The sequence below is a fragment of the Clupea harengus genome, chromosome 6 (assembly GCF_900700415.2).
Source record: "Clupea harengus chromosome 6, Ch_v2.0.2, whole genome shotgun sequence".
Classification (NCBI taxonomy): Eukaryota; Metazoa; Chordata; class Actinopteri; order Clupeiformes; family Clupeidae; genus Clupea; species Clupea harengus.
In genome coordinates this window covers 15,554,404-15,576,588 of record NC_045157.1, presented here as the reverse complement: position 1 = coordinate 15,576,588, position 22,185 = coordinate 15,554,404, and the positions used below count along the sequence as shown (strand labels likewise).

General features: G+C 45.5%; 1 protein-coding gene across 4 annotated transcripts; it reads right to left on the bottom strand.

The window, feature by feature from the left end:
• Positions 1-2,272: 2,272 nt before the first annotated feature.
• cylda (cylindromatosis (turban tumor syndrome), a) lies at positions 2,273-22,153 on the bottom strand. 4 transcript variants are annotated; one of them, XM_042708038.1, is made up of 18 exons: positions 21,781-22,153; positions 19,185-19,869; positions 17,286-17,594; positions 14,832-14,937; positions 13,810-13,911; positions 12,104-12,220; positions 11,103-11,120; positions 9,770-10,200; positions 9,314-9,479; positions 8,793-8,934; positions 8,549-8,671; positions 8,283-8,374; positions 8,071-8,137; positions 7,317-7,449; positions 6,486-6,594; positions 6,078-6,196; positions 4,867-5,083; positions 2,273-4,470 (listed from the first exon to the last, which is right to left on the bottom strand). In XM_042708038.1, the coding sequence occupies exons 2-18, from the start codon at positions 19,689-19,691 to the stop codon at positions 4,286-4,288; spliced, it is 2,943 nt and encodes a 980-aa protein (XP_042563972.1). In that variant the 5' UTR covers positions 19,692-19,869; positions 21,781-22,153; the 3' UTR covers positions 2,273-4,285. The 4 variants fall into 4 exon arrangements, with proteins under 4 accessions (XP_042563972.1, XP_031425037.1, XP_042563973.1 ...); XM_031569177.2 differs by lacking the exon at positions 21,781-22,153 and adding an exon at positions 21,191-21,742; XM_042708039.1 differs by lacking the exon at positions 11,103-11,120.
• Positions 22,154-22,185: the final 32 nt, after the last annotated feature.

Here is a 22,185-nt window from a genome sequence, read left to right as displayed (position 1 = left end):
ACATCTGGTGGCAGTTGCTGCCGAAGCTATTAATTCTATATTGCTTCAATTTAATCTTCTACCCAAATATTATGGACAGCGGGCTCAGACAAAATAACAAAATGAGCCTTCACACTATATAGCACTTAGCAAAATAGGACATTAGCTTTAAGGTAACATACTGTGAATGACAATAACTTGTGAAAAGTGTCACAACATATCACTGGGAAGCATCTACAATAAAAATAAAAATCGGAGCCCAAATGTCCCAAATAAAACAATGGGAGTCCCTCTTTGCTTTGGGTGTACCTAAATGTAAATACCATCAATATAAATGTACCTCGAATGTGTTGAAGTCAATCATATTAATTTGCTCTGTCTTTCCTCTAGACAATAAATAAAAAACGTAGGCCTGTCCTCAGCAGGAGAGGTTAAAACACCATCTAGCCTAAGTGGTACATTGGATTAGGTCTGATTGGCTGGAGATGGTTCTCCCTTTGATGTTTAGTGTCGGAAATCACTGTTTTCCTGTTGCCTGACAGGGTTTAAACATTAACTTTCGCTAGACGTCTGATAGGATTTCTTTGTTTACGGGCATGCCTTCTCATGAGAATGAACGTAGGCATCAGAGCTCATTGCACGAGCTGAGTGTGAAGTCCCGCCATTTCGGCATTACTATGAGAATTTGCTTACTCGACGCCTGTTTACAATCACACCATACCGCCTAGTTGTTTCCTCGAGTTCATCGTGACGAATAATGATGTGTCCTTATTGAGTGTCATCAGAAGTATCAGTATCAGAAGGCTAGTTTACTTTTCTTTTTTCTCTTTCCAGAACGTTTTGACTGATTATTCAACTGGTAAGTAGGCTAATCAGTGCCATACCAATGTCCAATTGGTGAATAAAAAGTAGGCTACAAACTTTTTTTTTCATGGGTGGGGTTGACGTTACAAATGTCTCCAAGTCCTTAGATAAGCCACGGTATCCCGGGGTGGGAGGTAACACGGGCTGCTGGTGATGGAGGGACACTGGCGGTTTTAACGTAAACACAGCCCAGCCTAGAGAGGTCCATCTGCTTTGATTTTATTTAGCGACTTCCCCCTAGGGGCATGGAGCTGGAATGAGAATAACAACACTTCAGCCCATCTGCTCCTGTAGTGCCAACCCCGGCTAAATTAGCACACACTACGACTGACTGGCATATGCTGTGGCATAAAGCTACAAGAGGGTATTGTGTGCCAGCTGTTGTGTTGACAAATACTTATCTGGCACTTCTGAAGTCAGCTTGCTAAGCTGGTTTCTGGTTTGACGACAGGCCTAAATGGAACAAGGTGTGTGAAAGAGTTCCTGAGGGGAAAATGCTTGTTAGATTGATTCTGATTTATTTCTTTGTATCTCTTTTTTATCCCATTGGGAACTGGATAATCGGCAATAGAAGTCATACCTGAACTGTAAGCAACGTAAAACAGAGGCCAATTCATCATTCCTGACAAAACAAACATAATTGTTGGCCGGTATAAAACTCTAGGGAACAACTTTTCCTATAATTGTCGGCCCCAAGGGGGAAGAATTCCCTTTTTACTTTGTTTTTGGTTTTAGAATATTGAGTTAATTTTCATCTAGTTTTCTGGGCAACTTATGTTGTCCCAAAATGTTTCAGCCATATGTTCTACACAAACTTGGCCTTTTTTAATAAACCATTTGATTTCAGTGACATAACCTATATGTAGACCTCTATCTGTCTTTGTCTACTCAACACATTAACATTTCTCCAGAGGTTTCCAACAGCCACCTGTCCAACGAAGTTCCACACCAGCTAAAGATGTTGTTATTTAAGGGCTATGAAAAGGCCAGGGAGTGTCCCAGTTTCAGGGCTCGGTGTGTGCTGCTCCCTGGCCCCTGCAGGACCTTTGGGGCATGAGTACAGCTGCTGAGCCTCTGGCCAGTCAGTCTCATCTGCCTGATGGATGACCTGTGACTTCCGCCATGCCCCCCCCCCCCCCCCCAACCCTACGCCATGCTAATAAGACGCACACCTCGGTGACAGGTGAGAGCGGCAACGCCAGCAGTGGCCATCTCGGTGAGGCAGCGGCGCTGTCTGTCAACAACGGGGCACAGAGCAAACAAAGACAAAGAGAACCAGAGCTGAGGCAAAGACTTTAAAAGAGCAAGAAAAAAAAGTACAGACAAAGCTGGATTTGAGCCCAATAATTCGTGATAGGGATGGTAACCATAAAACAGAACACCAGATGCGTACAAAATCTGCTTCAGAAATTCACACCGGCAAAAAAAATTCTGTTTTTGAAACAAGGATTTTAATTTAGTTGACACTTAAGAGAACAGCACAGAAATATTAAATCCCATTCCGCTTACAGTTGACACAGATGCTCTAAAATCAATGTCCATTTTCCATGTTTTCCAGACTCCCATAACATAAGTCTGCCGCGTAAAATATGAATACGACACAGAAAGCAGTTATTCAACCCAATTAAGTGAAGACCTGTGTGCAGTACACGTTGACAGATCTTTTAGTAGATCTCACATACTTGAGACTCGCAGCCTTTTGGTAACTCCTGGACCACCAATACAACTCTATTTCCTCCAGTTCAGAAGGGTAGTCTCTCAGCACAGTAGCACCACCATAAGTCACTGTAAACTATTGTAGCTCTTCAATTTGTCTTCTGTGAATGAATGTCACCTCAGAGAACAAAATCCAAAAGGCAGTCAAATATTATTCATTTAATGATACTGTAGCTGAGCATTTGTTGATTTGTTGAGTACCTGCACTAACACCATCTATTCTGTCTAATTGGGTTCTTGTTTTTCATGCCTCGATGATCATATATATATATATATATATATATATATTTATTTATTTATGTATGTATTTATTTAACTCTTAAAAAGAAAAGTCCAGTGCAATGACTAGGTTGAAAAAGGCAGAATTGAGCAATCAAATTTTCTCACCAAAATGTATGCTCAGGAGCAATAATAGTAAAGATGGGATTATATTAGGTTTTAGGCCTAGAATGCATATTTGTAGCAATAGTGGGTATTACCATGATCAAGTCATTTTAGTTTGTCTCCAATACATATAAAGCTTGTGTGGGAAAGCTGTTTTTTCCCTTAATTGAAAATTACACATAAACCCAAGCTGTTATATCCAAAAAGGCTGTGCTTTACTCTTGTGCTATCCTGTCCATTTGAAAATGAGTAGCGAAAGCTTAACATTACGATGCAAATTGTCGCCAAATGAACAATGGGACATCTAAAGCAACATAGCGCGTTACACTGGACAGAGAAAGGACCAAATAATAAAAGTAAAAGAAAAATCACAGCAAACATGGGAATGAGACCAACTGTCAAAAAAAAAAAAAAACTACTTGTCCACACTACTTGCAGCGCTGGGGTTTTGGACATCATACACAGAGATGGGTCGTGTACAGTGTACGTGTAACAGCTGAGCGAAGAACCGAGACGTCTGTTCTACAATGGGGCTATTGAGTCGAAGAGTGCAGAGTCTGCTTCACGCTGACGTGAGCGTTATTTCTGCGTTGGTTCGGTTACAGGATGAGACAGAGAGAGAGAGCGATGTCATCTTGTCCTCTGCTGGAGAGTGCCAGGACTCCGTCTCTCTCCTCTGGGGCTGAGAGAAGAGGCCGGCGATCTCCCGTTACAACGTCTCGCTCGTTCGGGTATCAGACGCTGCGGTCACCTGAGACGATCACATCCCCCTGCTGTCTCCCACTGATCCCAGTGAATATTCATCAGTCCACCCCCAGCCCACCCAACCCCATATCCCCTAACCCCCCCACTTCTCCACTTCACTCAGTATGAGCACTCAGCCCTGCTCCCTTCCGGCACTGGAGATACTGTCAGTCCACTGGGGTGACTTGTGTTTACTGATGGAGGGAAAACATGAAGAGGAGAACAACACTTCAACAAAACGCACAGTGCAAATAGGCTTCTTTTTTTTTCCTTCTTCTTCGTTGTCCTAGTCGTAATCGGCATTGCTTTCTTCCTCCCATTACCCCTCCACACCCTCTCTGTCTAGCTCTTCGTTCTTTGTCTTCACACAGACAGCGATGGCAGGCAAAAGAGAGGGGTGTGTTTTTAATTTTTTTTCTGGGGGTGGGAGGGGGGAGGGAGGTGGACGGGAGGGGGAATGTCAATTTTATAGGCAACACTCCACGTTCAACTCCCCCCCTCTATTTCCTCAGTTCTGTTTATATAAGTGTATTATGTGTGTTTGTGTGTGTGTGTGTGTGTGTGTGTGTGTGTGTGTGTACACATGTGTGGGATGCCTTCATTTGTACAGGCTCATGGTGGGACTCTGGTACATGCACATGTAAGCGTCGCACAGCAGACGGCGGGCGTAGCCCTGGATGTTCTTGGGATCCAGGGCGTGGAGTTCCTCAGGGGTCATCTTCAGGTACGCCCCCACCTCTGGACACGGGGACACCTGCGGGATGTTGAAACCGTTCTGGCCCCCTGAAACAGAGGAGACAAAAGGAAAGGGGGGGGGGGGGGGGGGGGGGGGGCTTGTTAAGAAATAAACTCTCTCTGACTGTGAACTAAAACTTGCCAAACAACTGTGCAGAATTAGATTTGTTTCCATCTTTACACTCCATTGCACTGCAACAGTGTTAGGAAATGACTTCAATTGCGTTTTAATTTATCAAAAAATTACGCAATCCAAAGGAATTAGATCTCAATCGGAAAAAGCGCCTTTGATGTGACTCTTCAAGTTGATTCAATCCCTTCAATCCCTCACAAAATATTAACATCTGGAGCACATGGCCTTGAGAATCTATCCGTTCACTAGTTTCCTTTGCATTTAAAAAAAAGTTGCTATTTTGACCAAGGACTTGGCCGTCTCTGTCGTACCATCCCGGTCGGCCATGCTGTCGAAGAAGAGCCAGGCGGAGTCGGCGGCACCATACTTGACGAACGCCACGTAGTGACTGGTCTCGATGCAGAGCACGGCGAACAGCTCCATCCTCTGGTGGGGGAAGCTGCCCTGCCGCCACACGCCCTCCTGCAGCTCCTTGGGCACGGACAGCTTCCCGTGCCGGTGGGACTTCCGCCGTGGGTGGAGGTGGACCTGAACAAAGCCCCCAGCAGCACACAAACACGTGCACACACAAACACGCACACACACACACACACTCAGAATGAGCAAACTCGCACAAACAAGGTGCTACTCTGTAGTGTTTGAAAATTCAAAACTCCCTGATTTCATCACTAATGATTTCATGATGGAGGAATGACACAGAAATGATGAAAGGACAAGACATATTTAAATCTTAAGGATAATTTATCTTCTAGCAGAACATTTTCACAAACATGTAGAAAGCAAATATGCCGGAAAGTTTATGACAAAACCATTTCATTTCTTTCCAACTATCTGAATCTGATGCATCTGTAGGAGTTCGGTGCCACCAAGTGGATACTCCTGGAACCGCAGGGCCATAGGACTATATTTCACGTCTGAAGTTACAGGTCTGATTGTAAATACTAGCCTGGATACCAGACCAAACTTAGCCCCGCCCACAACATTTGAAGTCGGGAAGTTCGGTCTGGCATTACTCCATTGGGGAGAAATTATTTTCGGACACAAATTGCCGGACCAATCAAATTGTCAAGGCGGGCTTTATACGATGATGGACAGATCATCAACAGTAACGTAATCAAGCACGTCACCAACACACGAGTTGAATTCGTTTTCAACAAACATGGCTGCCGCTGGAGAGCTGAAATGTATAGATTCAAGTCCATTTAGACATTGACAGTGCATTCATTTTGAAACAGGAACAGAGAAACGCGATCAAGGCATTTGTCAATCGAAAAGATGTTTTTGCCTTCCTTCCTACGGGATCCAGTAAAAGTTTAATTTATCAGCTGGCCCTGGTCACATACTACGTTGTTCTGATTGGTTGTAGGTAACCAATTGAGCGAAGAGGCATTTTTTCTCCTGGTTCGGTTGAAACACGCCCCATAATCACAGCCCAATGGAGCGATATCAGACTCATATTCTGACTAGAATTATGAGTATGACATCGTCAGGCTATGCAAATACTATAGATTGAGTCATTTACCTGGGTATTGCACTTTTCACAGAACTGCTTGATTTTCCCAGCTGTGATGTCACCATCCTCGTAACAGTCTCTGCACTCGTATAGGGCCAGACCCCCACAGATGCGGCACTCCCTAGGAGCTAGGAAACACACACACACACACACACACACACACACACAAATGCTCAAGGTTATAAAAACCCTTCCTTGGACCACACACATGCACACCACCCTGAAGCAGAAGCACCTGTTTAAACCTCCCTCTCCCCATGGTAGATTTTCTGTCTTTAAACCCCCCACAGTACGTAACCCTCACAGCAGGTTTCCAAAAACACAAACTCCATACAAAACTAGGAGGAACTGTCTACTGCCGTATCCTCTTCGCAGCTTCCTTTGTCATCCCTTGCCCTTGTGAAGTTCTAAACTTACTGTCTTCAAGTAAGTCGGTGATATCGAGCTCCAGAGAAGGGAAGATCTTGTTGAACATTTTGAAGTCCTTCCCAAAGCGAGGCATCTGGATTATAAGGCAGGAAGGAGCCTGAGGAGAGAGAGGAGCATAGAAGTTTAAAGTTACCCCCTGAGGTATTTTAATCGTGCTACATCTGTAAAATGTGCACTCGTCCTCCAGATGATTTATAAAATCTGATCCGGTCGTGAAATCATGTTTCTGCTGAAACAATCATCATAGCCTTTTCTGGATTCCCAATCACTTTCACATGAAAGAATGATAGCTTTGTGATCATGCATTATATTTATAAATAGGCTCGATTGACATTCACAAGGCAGCACAATGCACTACTTAACATCTTGAGATCTTCCTTCTGCAGTTACATTGAAGTCCCATTTAGCAAACTTAAGTCTAACAGCATCAGTATAAGAAAATAAAATCTGTATAATCCATGCAGGCTAGACAGTTCTTGATGATTGAAGAAGGATGAGAAGAAGCAGTTTAGCACAACCTGGCATGATTATGACCTAAGTATACATTATAATTCTGGATGGTACCTAAATCTGACAGTCTAGGCAATATCTTTAGGATTGGGACCAATTTTGACGAGTGCCGTTGAAGTGTCATGTTTGAATCACCCTGAGCTATACCATCACGATACGTTTAAAAATAGCAAACTCGATTAACTGTCTGATCATACCTCCAAATAAGCCAAAATCACATATACATCTCACAAACGACGCAACTAAATGCATATGTGGGGAATGACCGTATTTCTTTCAGAGACGGTGACAGAAAAGCATCTCACTGACCTCAGCGAATTTGAGATCACTGTTTATGAAGGACCACTCTATGAGCTGCTGGCTGGTGGGCACCAGCACTTTATCCTTCTTATCCATGAAGATCTGGTAGAAGTAGCAGTCCTGGACCTTCTGCCCTGCCGACCTGTGTGGTACAGCCGGAAAGATGGGTCGGATTAGCCCCGCCATGCCAATGAACCAGGGGCTCACTACCAGGAGTATGACTTTGAAAGTTATCTCTGACACTTTTAAATATAATAATTCAATAATCACTTTTAATTTCCTTTACCAGAATATTTCTATTGGGAATTTTTCTGCTACTTATAGAAGCACTTCTCTCTTTTGATTAATTTCTGCATCTCACTGCAAAGTCAGATATATGCAAATTATCCAATATCCAAGAAGTATAGGACTGTATTTTCTCCATCACTGCTCCAGAGTGACAATGTTATCCTTCTGCTGAAGTAATGAAGTTACAGAAAGTCAGGCCCTTCTTAGTACTTAACTAGACATGAAGCCCATGAAAAAATGTTTTACAAGGACCCCCTGGTGCCCTTGAAATCTTTTTTAATGGCATAATCATAATCATCATAATCATCTGACAGAGAACATTCAAGTGGAGCAATCATGTGTGACCCATCACTGTGGGGAATTAACTACACGAGACGAGAGCGGCCAAAATAAGTGATGAGGCCAGAGGAAGAGCCAGAGCCGGGGAGGATAGGTGGTAATGGCATGAGGGAGCCAGGCCCCCCTCACGGCTCACCGCAGTTTCAGCAGAGGGTCCACTCTCAGGATGTGATGGAACAGGATGTTCAGGAATTCCTCTGGATCTGTAGATGGCAGGAATTTCAAGAGACAAAAAATGAGCAAAGGATAAAGGATAAAAAAGGACTTGCCAATCAGTCATCACATTCCCAAAACAGCACCAGAGTTTTTTTTTTTTTTAAAGACAACTGTTGTCCCTTTCCCGGTCACCTTTCTCTTCAGAGGTGAAGCCAGATGCCGCCTCCACCTTCTCCAGAATTCTTCTTAGCTTCATGATTTTAGTTGCACACACATAGCCGTGTCTGTGACAGGAAACACACACACACATACATACACACACACACATCATCGTCGACTCATCATCACTGAGTCACAGGGTGCACTTTGTGTTAGCAATATGTGAACTGTTGAGCTGTTCACATATGTGAAGACATATCGTATGCACGCCGTTGTATGGTGCCCTCACATATACTTACATGCGCAGGGGGTTGACTATCTCGGTGCGCAGCAGCTCCTGTGTCTCCTTGTAATACTCCACATCAGTTTTGGCCCGTGGCCTCAGCAGTACCGTATCCAAAACAGAGCTGAACGAAAACAGACTGCAGAGAGAAAAGAAAAAAAACGTAATGAATCTGGCTAGGAGTGAAGGATGGAGTGAATTTGGAGTTCAGTAGGTTCGCTTTAGAACCTAAACCTGCGCCCGGCGTGTGAGCTAATTACCAGAAGAGGGTAGAGTCCAGGTAGCAGGAGTTGTAGTGGCCTTGGATGCCTTTTTTCTTGCCCGCCATCACCTCCAGCCCGTCATTCTCTGTACGTGGAGGGGTGTTCTCATGCACCACTTCGCTCAGGTAACCCCCAAAGGCTGCATACACCAGAGACAGAGAGAGAGAGAGTATAGACACAGACACACACACCATTTATTGACCTTTTCCACTGACAGGTACGGTAAGCTTTAAAAACTGTGCTCACAGGTTATATTATCCGCTTTCCATTGCCAAGCATTCTGTACCTCATGCTTACTGTACTTAAGCAAACTGTACCTCATGCTTACTGTACTTAAGCATTCTGTACCTCATGCTTACTGTACTTAAGCATTCTGTACCTCATGCTTACTGTACTTAAGCATTCTGTACCTCATGCTTACTGTACTTAAGCAAACTGCGCTCATAAAGGTGAAGGTGTTTAGTGTTTGCTGTGGCTGTGAGGACGGAGGAGGGAGCGGGAGGACGGAGGCGTCTCACCGATGGAGTTGCAGCGCTCGATGGGGTTGGAGGAGTGATGCAGCGAGGGGAAGCGCGAGTCGGGCCGGCAGCACTTGAGCTTGACGAACAGGGCCTTCTTGGGCGGGCAGGTGAAGTAGCGCGTGCCCTTGAACGTGCCATCTGTGCAGCCCACACATTCCTCCTCCTGTGGGGGCAAAACAAATATCAACACGCAGCTCTGGTAGGTCACGCTACTTCACATTCAAGGGGAGCACACTTTGCAAACACCCATGGCACCGAATAAAATAGTGTTCTACTGTGTGAGGTTTTATGGAGCTAAATCTAGAACTTTATGGAGTTGAACTAATAACAAGAACTTTCATATCGAAGAGTAAAAAAAAAGCTACAGCTACAGAAGAACCTGCCAAGAGCAAGACTGAGAAACAGTGGTCTGGCATCACTGCCACTTTGCCCTGCCAGTGCTCCTGTACTCACCAGCTCCAGCCCCGCCAGGTGCTCCTCCAGGCCCGGGGGCAGCCCTACCCAGCGGATGACCCCGCAGAGCGGCGGGTTCTCCTTCACCTCCACCAGAGAGCCCACCTCCAGGCGCGGCTGGCCCCGCGGTGGGGAGGGCTGCCTAGGGGAGGAGGCGGTGGCCGTGGGTGTGGGCTGCTGGGCCTGCTGCTGCTGCTGCTGCTGCTGCTGCTGCTGGTCCGGCTGGTCGGCGCGGACCGACTGCACAGACAGTGACAACGGGCCCTGGCTCATGCTGCCGTTGGGGCCGCTCTTGCGGCTCAGGCTGAAAGGCAGCGAGTGGAATTTCTGGTCGCTGGTCAGCGAGGTGGAGGGCGGGGCGCGGGAGGGCGGAGACGCCTGATTGAAGTCAGGGGGCGTGTCGGTGAGGGACTTGGCAGGATCCTCTCCGACTGTCATCAGGGTGGAAAAAAAACAGGGAGGACACACAATAAAAGAGTTGTACCAGCAGAGAGGCTCAACATACTGTAGAAAGACGTGAATGATGAGAAAAAGCAAATGTATCAATGTGGAAACTCAATAAAGTGCTTTTTGTAAAGTTCCAAGAAGTTTGCATTACATGGTTAGAAATGCACAGCCAATCTGAACTATCCTCAACTCACCTACTATGTTTGAATGAATTTACATGTTTGGAAAACCCAACTGTAAACACTTCCCTCGTTGTCCACTAGAGAGAGCCAGAGATTCACTCTGAGAATATTACACCAATTTATTATTATCATCTTTGACTTTTCATTTGAGTTTTAGTTGCCATGTCAAGTTCCTTTATTCTGATTCTCATTTCTGTTTTTTTCTTCTCTCTATTCCTCTCTCCATTCCTAACGTTACTCGAAACGGCAGTCTATGGGCATCCCCCTGGTGGTTCCCCGACACACAAGTGCTTCCGATCATGAATCACTTCAGTTCTAATGCCATGGGGTATTCATGGGTATAGACTTATAGAACCGTTTTACATCCATTAATTACTTTTGTGATAGGAATAAAAGCAACGACACATCTTGTTTTTATTTTTGTAAAAAAAAAACTGCCACAGGGTTACAGTTACTGTTCCAAGACTACCGCAGAATGTACTGACAAAAGGCTGTGCCGGTAAAACAGGTTCATCGATGCGCCTTCCTTACAGCAATTATTTACTGAAGTCGCAATACTTTTGGTCTCTCAGCTTACCTCAAAATTCACCCTTTTAACTCTCTCCCTTGACATAAACTTGCGCTTAAACCATTTAGTCGACACTATATTCACATGCCATCTGTGGTGTTATGAGTTCATGTAAAGTTCATAAATGCATACATACGCAGACAGCTGCATGACGCTTTGCAGCAAATGCCCACATTGATACAAAAACAGAGATAAGTAGAATTAGAGAACGCCCAAGATGGAGAGATACAGCACAAGCAAGAGGGGGGGGAGGGGGTGACACTGAGGTGGTGACAACCATGAAACAGAGACGCAAGCCTCACAGTGAAACTCAGCCAAAGGACTGACTTGAACATACTGAAAACAAATGTTAACAATGACGGGGGAAAAAACAACAATCGGATGAGGCTGGCATGCAGGTGCGTGTCGTGAGCGTCTGTGGAATGGGTTCCATTCTTTAGGGGAGAGCCGACATCAGGAATCAGGGAACACTCAAGGTTCTTCCACAACCGTGACACTGAGCAGCAAAACACGAGGTGCAGCACAACCACAAACAGTGACGACGAGAGACGCCCCCTTCCATAACACCAGTACCAACGGACCCAGCGCCAACTCACTCAACCCTTTTCTCTACCACCATAAACTATACAAACCAACGACAGACAGTGAGTCATATTCCATGAAAAAAAGGCTTTCATTAAGGCATATTTTTCATTAACATGTAATGAAACATGTATCAGTTATTTCAATGCAAAGCATTGTACTTTCGGCCAGTGGTATGCACTACATAGCACTTGGGTCCATTTGGGTTGTAAGACTAAATTATCAATAGGCATAATTATGTGTAAAGGCATTATACATTAGTGAAAGCCTTCTGGACATATAATGGACATCATACCGTATGGTTATCATGGCGGACCGAATGAACAAAAAACACTCACTCAGGATCAAAGGTCGTATTGGAAGAGTTTCTTGTCTACAAAATCGTAATTTTTGTATATCAAGTTTCAATCCGGTATTAAAGGCAAAATGTTAGTTCTGGTACAAGAGAGAGGGTTAAAGCATTCATTCACTCATTACTGAATTGAGACAGCAATGCAAACCCTTCCAGCAAGACCTTCCATTCAGTGAGTGGTGCGTCTGGTCACGTGATATTACCTTCATCAATGTACCATGTGCTTTTGGATTTGGACTGGGCTGGGTGATCAATAGAACTGCCATTTAAAGTGTAATAAAAGTCAGACTTGCTTCTACTCCCACACTGAAGACCTAATCCTGGAAATAACACAGTTCAATAGAAAGACAGTGAGCATCTTGTGTGTGGTCATCCACTACAGCCCAAAGGTTTGGAATCACTGGTCATGGTCACATCGTCCACATCTTCTGTCTTTCGGTTTTAAGCGATAATTCAAAACCAGTTGTGAAGCTAACAACACCACTCTTCAGGTTTCAAACTGGGCTCTTAAAACAAAGAAAACCTACTGATCTTCAGTGAAATAAAATGTGAGAAATATTATTATTATTGTACTATTATATATACACAAATTATCTGAGATGATATCAATAACGAAATCACAACAAAAGCAAAGGACGAGAAATACATCTTCCTATGTCCAAATACGTGACTAACTAAAGAAAGTGACCAGTGAATAAATTAACAAAATCTCTTGGTATGACGGTAATTCCAAACTTTTGAGAGAAGTGTGTATATCTTTTGCTGCACATGTGTGTTGACCAATACAACATTTCCCCACACATAAAGCTTGCTTGCTTAAAAAAAAGCTTGGTTAAAAAAAAAAAAAAAAAAAGACATAGCTATGCTACGCTATTTTAAAGCAGTGGGCTATAACAACTCGTTCAAAATTGACTAACCAAAAATAACCAGACAATAATTAAACAATTAATGCAACTTTACAGGAGCGGTTGACCCAGTTGCCCTGCAAGAACACACAGAGCTCTTGAGTTCAAAGCAACCCACTTTCCCCAGGGGCTTAAGCTGGGTTAAAATATCTGCAGTGACAACAGCAGTTAGGAAGAGCAGACAGGACAGAGCTGAAGGCAGTTCAGAAAGAGGGAGAGGGAGAGAAAGAAAGAGGACGGGAGAGGGAAATAGAGAGCGAGAGAGGGAAAGAAAAAGAGAGAGAGCGAGAGAGAGCGAGCAAGAGACAGAGAGAGACAGAAAGAGAGACAGAGAAAGAGAGAGAGTGTGTATGTGTGTGTGTGTGTGTGTGTGTGTCTATTGTGTTAGAGCCATGCAGAGCACAGCACAGCACAGCTCTGCACAACAAACCGCGTCTTTCATCATCAGCAAAACATCTAGGAAGGAGCCCACACAGTACAACAGCCATCAGCCAGACAGGACAACTTCAAAGCCCTCACTCCAGAAATACAAACCACAATGGCAGGCTTTAGTCAGTACTCTCGGTCATGCTTACACTCACAGGCCCCGTGGGTCCGTATAGGAAATACAATCATGACTTGCCAATTAGGCCATGGCACTGATTCAGATTTTTCTAATGTCATTAAAAAGAGAAGTCAGTGCTATTCTCAGAGACTGAGACCATATCAGTGAGGAAGCATGTCATCGGCTGTGAAATGTGCCAACTGACACAAATATATTAACAGTTCATAGTTTAAATATAGGCTCAACAACAACTTTACAGAAACTAGCTAGCAGCTGGCTAGCAGCTTCATATTGACCCCCCTCAATCCCAGACAACTCTTACATCTGAATAGGCGTCCTTGGCGGGCATGGTCAGCACCATGTTGTGCGAGCTGAGGAAGACAACGTTTCTACAGTGAGGAAGAAAAAGGTGCCCGTGTAGTGATCTCAGGTGAGTTGCGGTGAGGGTACCATGTGTTACCTTTGCTCTTTGGTTTGCTCTGGCCAGAAGAGGACTTGTCACTGCTGCTGCCTCTGGAGGCAAAGCTGTGCTTGGGCGGCCTCTGGTCCTGCATGGAGTACTCTGCGCACGCACACACACACACACACACACACACACACACACACACACACACACACACACACACACACACACACACACACACACACACAATATCTCATGAAATATTGATACACATATGCATAACGCACATCCATAATTATAGTGTATATATAGTCTATATATAGGTGTAGTGGACACTACTAAAGCATTCTGTTATATGATGGGAAGAAAGATACAATGTTTCGGTCACAAACTCCTCCATCTAATCTAATTGATGGCATGAGCCTTAAGCCAAACCTGCCATTTGACTGCATCTAGAGCACTAGGCTGGAGACAGGAGGATGCTCCAATACAGAAAGGCATCATGCCTTTTCAGAAAGGGACCATTAGTCATATTCCTGGGAAACACTTTTAGCCCTCGAAGGCCTTCGACAACAGAGAGGCTTTCTTTGACAAGAAGCACTTCAAAACACACACACACACACATGTGAAAAAAAACCTGTGAAAAAACCATCACACCATCACAAACTCTCTGAGAGAGCTCAAGGCAAAATGTCCGCAGAACTGGTGGGAAAATGAGACACTCACAGACAAACAAATCAATAAAACGAGCTGGAAGCCCAAAGAGCTCTCTCTCACTGCACTTGAATCTGGAAAACAAGTCCAGGGACAAAAGAGCCTCTGTTTCAGGGCCTGCAGCCAGTGGAACATGGACGCCGCTCGGACACGCACCCAGCACTCCAGCTGCCCGTCACCGTGGAATCCCAACCATGCCGAAAACCTCCACCAATTTCTGACTACCGCTAATCACGTTAAGTTTAAATTGTCATTGTTCTGTTGTATCAGTGTTGGGCTTTCTGGGAAATGATCCCATGTTTTGTTATGTAGCTAAATAAAAAAAACAGAACACACACACACGCAGACCAGGTGGTGAAACTTACCTGGCATCACGTCACAGACGGGCACGAGGCGGGTGTGCTCGAGGCTGGCGAAGCTACACAGCAGCTTCCCGTCAAAAACGCCGTCCCAGTCCCCGATAGGATTGTCCTGGAGGAGTGGCAGATGACAGCCAGTTAGTGTGGCTGGGGGACCTCATCGCTCAAAGCCTACCCTCTTAAGTCCTGCTTCTGCGGAGTCCACCGGGCCACCGTTCCTCAAAGTTCCATTAACCGACCGCTGAGGCACAGTGGTGATGCCACCTCCGCCTGCCTACCTCTGCACTAAAAATGATTGACAAAGGCAGCTAGGAGTTCAGGCACTTCCTAGAGAAAGCTGAGCTTTGGGTGCGAGTAAAGTGAGCTTTCTTGAAGGACTGATGGAAAATGGACATGGACATGGGCTTGGTCTCTCTCTCCCTTACTCAATCTCTCTCTCTCTCCCTCCCTTACTCAATCTCTCTCCCTTTCTCTCTCCCTCTCTCTCTCCCTCCCCTACTCTCTCTCTCTCTCTCCCTCCCCTACTCTCTCTCTCTCTCTCTCTCCCTTACTCAATCTCTCTCTCCCTCTCCCTGTCTGGATGCTGGCCGGCTGCCACAGCACTGGTCATCTAGCGCACTGTCCCTCACACCCCGCGTGACTACCCTTTGTCTCAGGCCAGCAGTGAGTGGGCTGAGCCACAAATGCTACTACTGCTCCGACCCCTGCTACAGCTACTACCCATGCCCTTAATGATGCCTCTGCCCTTACTGATGCCACTGCCCTTACTGATGCCTCTGCTTCAGCCACGACCTCTGCCCTTACTGATGCCTCTGCTCCTGCCCTTACTGATGCCACTGCTCCTGCCCTTACTGATGCCACTGCTCCTGCCCTTACTGATGCCACTTCTCCTTCCCTTACTGATGCCACTACCCCTGCCCTTAATGATGCCTCTGCCCTTACTGATACCTCTGCTCCTGCCCTTACTGATGCCACTTCTCCTTCCCTTAATGATGCCTCTGCCCTTACTGATGCCTCTGCTTCAGCCACTACCCCTGCCCTTAATGATGCCTCTGCCCTTACTGACACCTCTGGTCCTGCCCTTACTGATGCCACTGCTCCTGCCCTTAATGATGCCTCTGCCCTTACTGACACCTCTGCTCCTGCCCTTACTGATACCTCTGCTCCTGCCCTTACTGATGCCACTGCTCCTGCCCTTACTGACACCTCTGCTCCTGCCCTTACTGATACCTCTGCTCCTGCCCTTACTGATGCCACTGCTCCTGTCCTTACTGATGCCTCTGCCCCTGCTACAGATACTTCTGCTGCTGCAGCTGTAGTTGGCCCTTACTTTATGGCAGAGGTCCAGAGTGGCTGGAGATGGCCATTGGGAGCCTATGAGAGCACACCTGATTCCCCTCATTCACACAGCTGAGGTCAGGCTTCAAACCACTAATTAGTTGGATCAGGTGCACTCCTGCATGGCTAGAGTGGATATCTGCATCTGCGCCTGGCTTCTTTGAGGATAAGATAGCCTGCTGCAGCTCAATAGGCTCCACACAAATCCACCAGCTGAACTGCTGAATCAAGCCTGCTGGCCTCTGGAGACGACAGCTTTGTAGCATTAATATACACATTTTGTAAGACAGCCATCTGTGTAACTACTATTAGCAGATAATACAGTGACTCCATTGGACATCTTTAATACACGTCATATACATCTTCAAAAAACCATAAACACATTACTTATGCAAAAGAAATGCGCTTAACATTCCCAAGGAAAGCATACATATCAAGGGATAACTACATTGTCTGAGCACACCTACATATTTATTCAGGGCTCCAGACAATGGCCAAAATGGTGGGCAATTGGAGTCTGTTCACGTGGATGTATTCGTGCAAGTGCATGATGATGAGAAGATGATTAAGCTGTTTTGGCGTCGCTGTGTGAGCCATTGTGGTTGAAAGTAGGAAGCCAACTTTTTCTTCACTGGCTCAGTCGGTCTCTCCTTACCTGCACTGTCATCATCAGCATACACACGAATGTGAATGTGAGAACCATTTAGACTCGACAAGAAAAGATGTGTGACATTTTTTTCTTTTTGTTTGTTTTTGTAGCCCTTCCATGCAAGAAAAGAAATGTGTTGAAACTATGGAGTCTAATTTACAATGACGTATCTGGGCACAGCTCCTGATGGTCAACAGCCCAGTCAACACTCCTGCACTGCACTAAACAAAATGGTGCAACCAAATCATGTGCTTGTGCGACCAACTGACATAGCTGTTTTCACCAGTGCTGCCAGTGGAATCGTTAGTCTGCAGCCCTGCGATTACGATTAATGGTTTCATGTAGTTCTTGAACTGATATTTGATTTTCATCAAGTGTATGTCAGACTACGGGTAAATACTGATTTATGGTCCCAAAAACCTGTGGTAGTACCATAATCCGAGTGTTAAGCTTCAATAAGAGTATACTCTTACCATGTCCACTCCTACATAGTAGCCCAGGCTCTCGTTGCCAGGCAGCAGGTCGTAGAAGATGATGGTGCCTCGTTCAGGCCCCTCGCGGGTCTGGACCACCACGCGCGAGTTGATCTCCAGTGGGGGAAAGTCGTGCTCGCTGTCGACTAGCGTGACGGAGTCCACTTCCAGCTCGCCCAGCTCGTCGTCCTCGTCCTCCCACAGTTCCAGCTTGTCCACGGCCACAAACACGCCGCACTCGTCCTCGCAGCGGAACAGCTGCTGGCCCTGGTACGAGCCTTCCGTGAAGCCCTGGCCTCGGCCCTCCTCCTGAGGGAAGGAGTGGAAGGGAGAGTGGGGGGTGTCAAGCAAATTTGTTAGGAGGTCCATGAAGTGCCCACAGAGAGCACAAGGTGATGTCACAGAATGAGGCCCTAATTAGGTCAGAGGACATGGCTGCCCAGGTGACATAGATCGGGTATTTGCACACTGCACCAGAATACACAAGAGGTAGCAAAAGCTACCTGCAGCTACATTTAATTACCCATCTATTTATAGGATACAAAAAAATAAACAAAAAATATACACACAACATCCTCTCCACTCTGTTGGGTACTCTGGAACTAGTCCACCATCCTCTATATATGAGAAGGCTTCCAAGGAGCTGAATAATGAGAATAACAACACTGAGCGGGGAGGCTTTGTTTTCAAAGTGCAGTACATTGCCGTCATCAGCACCTTCTCCCAATTATGAAAACCGGCTCGATATGCTTACGGGGCACTTTCGAGACAGACTACATCAAAGACAGAAGGCACTGAGCCCCTTCCTAAACACAGCGGAGAAATCTCTCAAACTTCAAACTGCTTCTTTTTTAGAAAGGTATGCAGCCACTCAAACTAGCGAATCTCACATTAAGAAAAATTAGACTACTTTGAGGGGTTTAATATAATGGGAGAATAAATGTAGGATAGGATCGTCTTGGAGGAGTTATGTTAATAGAGGCTCTATGATAATAGAGGCTATTTTCAGTCAATTTCAAATAGCCACAGACCGCCCTGTTAGACAAACGCACATCATTAACTAAATCTTCCTAAAGCAATGTCCTCCATTTATACACACTTGCAACATTCCATATGAGACATGTGTGGGCAGTGGGGATGAAATGGTTAGGCATACTGTGGCCATAGTGCTGACTTCAATAGGCCCCTGCTAAGCAGAACAAAGGGCGGTGTTGATGGGAAGGGGTCAGCTACAGACCCCTGCATACGCAGTTATGTCCATGGGCTGACTGTCCCTCTCCCACTCACATGGGCTGAGGCAAGGGGCAGCAGGAAGAAAATACAGCATTGTGTTTGTCCATACAGCACTCTGACAGACTCTTACGCCTTCTCATGAGAAAATGATTCCAAAACCCAAGACTAGGTATTGACCCCTTATGGAAGGTGGCAAAACTTGATTAACATTTTTACTGTACTACAGATTTGCTGACTTGAGGTCTGACAATACGGCACTTGGGCCTTGAATGAGCACTGAGATAATGTGAGACTTAATAATCTTAAATAGACTTATAGCTACCTAATATACCCTTCTTCACTAGTATTCTTTTTTTGGGTTAGCTTTCACTGTAAAGTCTTAGAGTGAAAGCGTTATGCAACCTTTTAACTCTATTCATCCTTGGTTTCTCTCTGTGTTGGACAGCACCTGCTGCACTCTGCACAGAGACTTGCAGAAAAAAAATATATATATATGTGGTTCGACTTTGTTTTACACAGTTTACAGACTTTTTGTCAACACCTGTTGACAAGACAGGCTACACTGAATGTGCGGACGGTTCTCCTCTACTCCATCACCAACATCTAAAAATGGCATTTAAATTGTCTTGTCCTCTAAGTGTCTGACATAACAACAGGATGTCTCACCAGTAACTCAACGCCGAACCAGATGCCGGAGAGGGCCCGGTCCGGGAGCAGCGAGCCCTTGAAGCGTACCACGCCAGGCAGGGGGTCGTCGCCGGAGCGCAGCTGCACACGCACCTTGGAGCCGCAGTCGATCTGTCGGGCGCGCTCCAGCCGTGGCTCGTTGCACAGCAGGCTGTAGCGTTCCTCGCAGTTGGTGATGGGGAAGAGCAGCTCGGCCAGCTTCTCGTCCAGCTCCACCACGTCACGCTCGTCCAGGCTCAGCACCACGTTGGCCTGGTCCAGCAGCCGCAGGCTCCGCTTGCCCTTGGCCGGCGGCAGCGTGCGGCCCAGGCTGTTGCGCTCCTGGCATGCCTGGCCCAGGCTGCCGCGGGGGATGCGCAGGGTCTTCTGGGGCGGCTTCTCCACCACACACTCCGTCACCACCATGTAGAAGCGCCAGTCCTCCCGGAAGCAGCCCCCGCCGCTCCCGCCCCCAGGCTTCTCCTGGCTCCACAGGGCCGAACTCATGGCTGACGGCGGGGTGGCTGGGGCATAGCACAGGGACTAGGGGTGAGGCAAGAGAAATAAACGCTAGGGGTTGTGGGTTACAGCAGTGGGGCGGTCAGGGGCTCGATGCCAAGGACTCCACTCATGACCCTTCACCTGGACGCTCGCATGACAACTGCGGGAGCCCACAAATCAGGACCTGTGCAGAAAGATGAAACATAATTAACTTTAGTCTACGGTCATTTCAGATGACGCTGGAATACCTATGGATGTCATTTTCTCATTGGTGTTTTTTAAATCGGAATACTGAATAAAAAATAAATGCGCACTAATCAGCCTAAATGCTACAGAGAATTTTAAGCATTCCACTAAATGAACGAAAGGAGACTTGGGGGATTGTTCACAAAATATGAAAAATCATTACGTCTATTCAGACTCAGGGTCAAGGGCCCAGAGTTGGACATACACAACAACTATAGAAAAAGAAAAACTTCACCACTCTCCAGCAGGAAAGATGGACTGTATTTAATCATCTTACCAACAACCCAGCTAATATTAACCCCACATCATTTACCTTTTCCTAAGTGGACATTCGGAATTCAGAATTCTTATTTTAAAAGATGTCTCACACAGTCAGTATTTATGTAAACAAAGATGAAGCATTGACACACACACACACACATGCCAAGTCTGAGTCAGATGGCAAAATTATTCCCTGGGTGAGGAAATGCAGTCAGGTAAAGTGGATGAGGAGACTGTGGGGGAATTCACAGGCCTGACCAATCGAATACAGCACTTCCTGCACATGGATGAGGACAATACTGAACAAACATTACCCACTCATGACATCAAAAGGTCAAAGGAAAAGTGGACTCTTAGGGACTGTCGATTTTTGTCTTTTGTGTGAAGCATCACACAGAGAAAGACGTAAGTGATGTAGCACGTATCCATTTTCACAATGTCAAAAGAAATATTCAAATAATATGAATGCAGATGTATAATTTTCCCCATAAAGGCTCTTTTTCTTTTTAAATACAACAGTTGGACATATTACTGTCCCTTCAGTCTTGGCCAAGAAAAACAGGTGAAGCTCAATGGAGCAGAAAAAGGGAATAGGTTGGTTTATCATCCCAGACTCAGACTAAAAGAGCTGTCTTGTTACAAACGTGTTACAACCGTTTGAATGCAAACACGCAGTCCCACAATGTTACAGTCGTCAAAACGAAGACAATATTGCTAGAGGATCAGACTAGAAGCACTGTGAGTGTATGACAACATAGAAAAAGCAAATTATTTTGATGGTCTGGGTATTTGAATGAGAACTCGTCGTTACGAATGCTTAACGTTACATATCAACATTTTAAAGATGACAATTTCGTTAACTTGCTGTCAGTAAATCATCACAATTGACTTGGCTATCAAACGTTAGCTAACAAGCTAGTGTTATCCACCAGCAACATTACGTTTCCTGGCCATACTTAGTTCATCATTTGTTAACAAGATGATAACAATTATGTTACCTCGCAAAACGTGACATCAAGGCAGATCATGAAAATATGTTCTCCTTTATCATCAGGTGTGATGGCGAATACCTTCAGCGAAATCGCTTCGCACTACCGTTAGCTGGTTAACTTGCTTCACATGTGAACGCTGACAGGCCTTTAAAACATAGGTCAGCTAGCTAGCCGGCTAGCAAAATATAACGTCAACATAATAACGCTAGCTAGTTAGCTTCATGAGCCAACTTGTTCCCGTAGCATCCTCAGTCTACCACTGATTAGGAAAAACCTCTTCTACAAAAATATCTCGCAGGAACTTCAACAGTAACACCTCTTGTGGCTGTATACGTTACATGGCAATGTAGCTGCAGACCTGCGAATGCAGTTGGGTTTAGTTTCTTGGCCACATATCCATCGTTGTGGCTAGCTCTCAAGCTACGGAAAGGTAACTGGCTAACATTAGCCAACACTGACATTTCGTCACCTAACGCTAGCAATATTGCTAGGTGGATTTGGCTGGTTTGATAGATACCTCATCAGCTGCCTACATTTTCTTAACTTGCCAAACTCACTGAAACTGGCATTGCGTTTATTTCTTGAGAAGTACTTACCTGCTTATTTCAGATGACATCTCATAGGAGACACTACCGAAGGTGTTCCACTGTGGATTTGCTTCTGTGCACTCGCCAGCTTTGCTCGTTTCACTCGACTGACTAGCTCGCCAGCCAGCTGTATCCGTGCATGCAGTCGAATCGAATCGGGACTAAATTGTAACGTTACTGTATCCAAACTGAAGTTCTGTAAGATGCACTTCGACGACAGCTTGTTGACTGCCCAAGTCTAGTTACATGACCATGCCACGGACAGTCGGTAAGTGAATACAAGAAAGCAATGTGTTAAATAATTTAGAACAAATTTCAGTTTATTTACAAGGTGAGTTACAACGCCATGCTACGCTGACATTTACGAACTATACATGCTTCATCATTGGTAAATGAAAATACGTTTAAGATGTG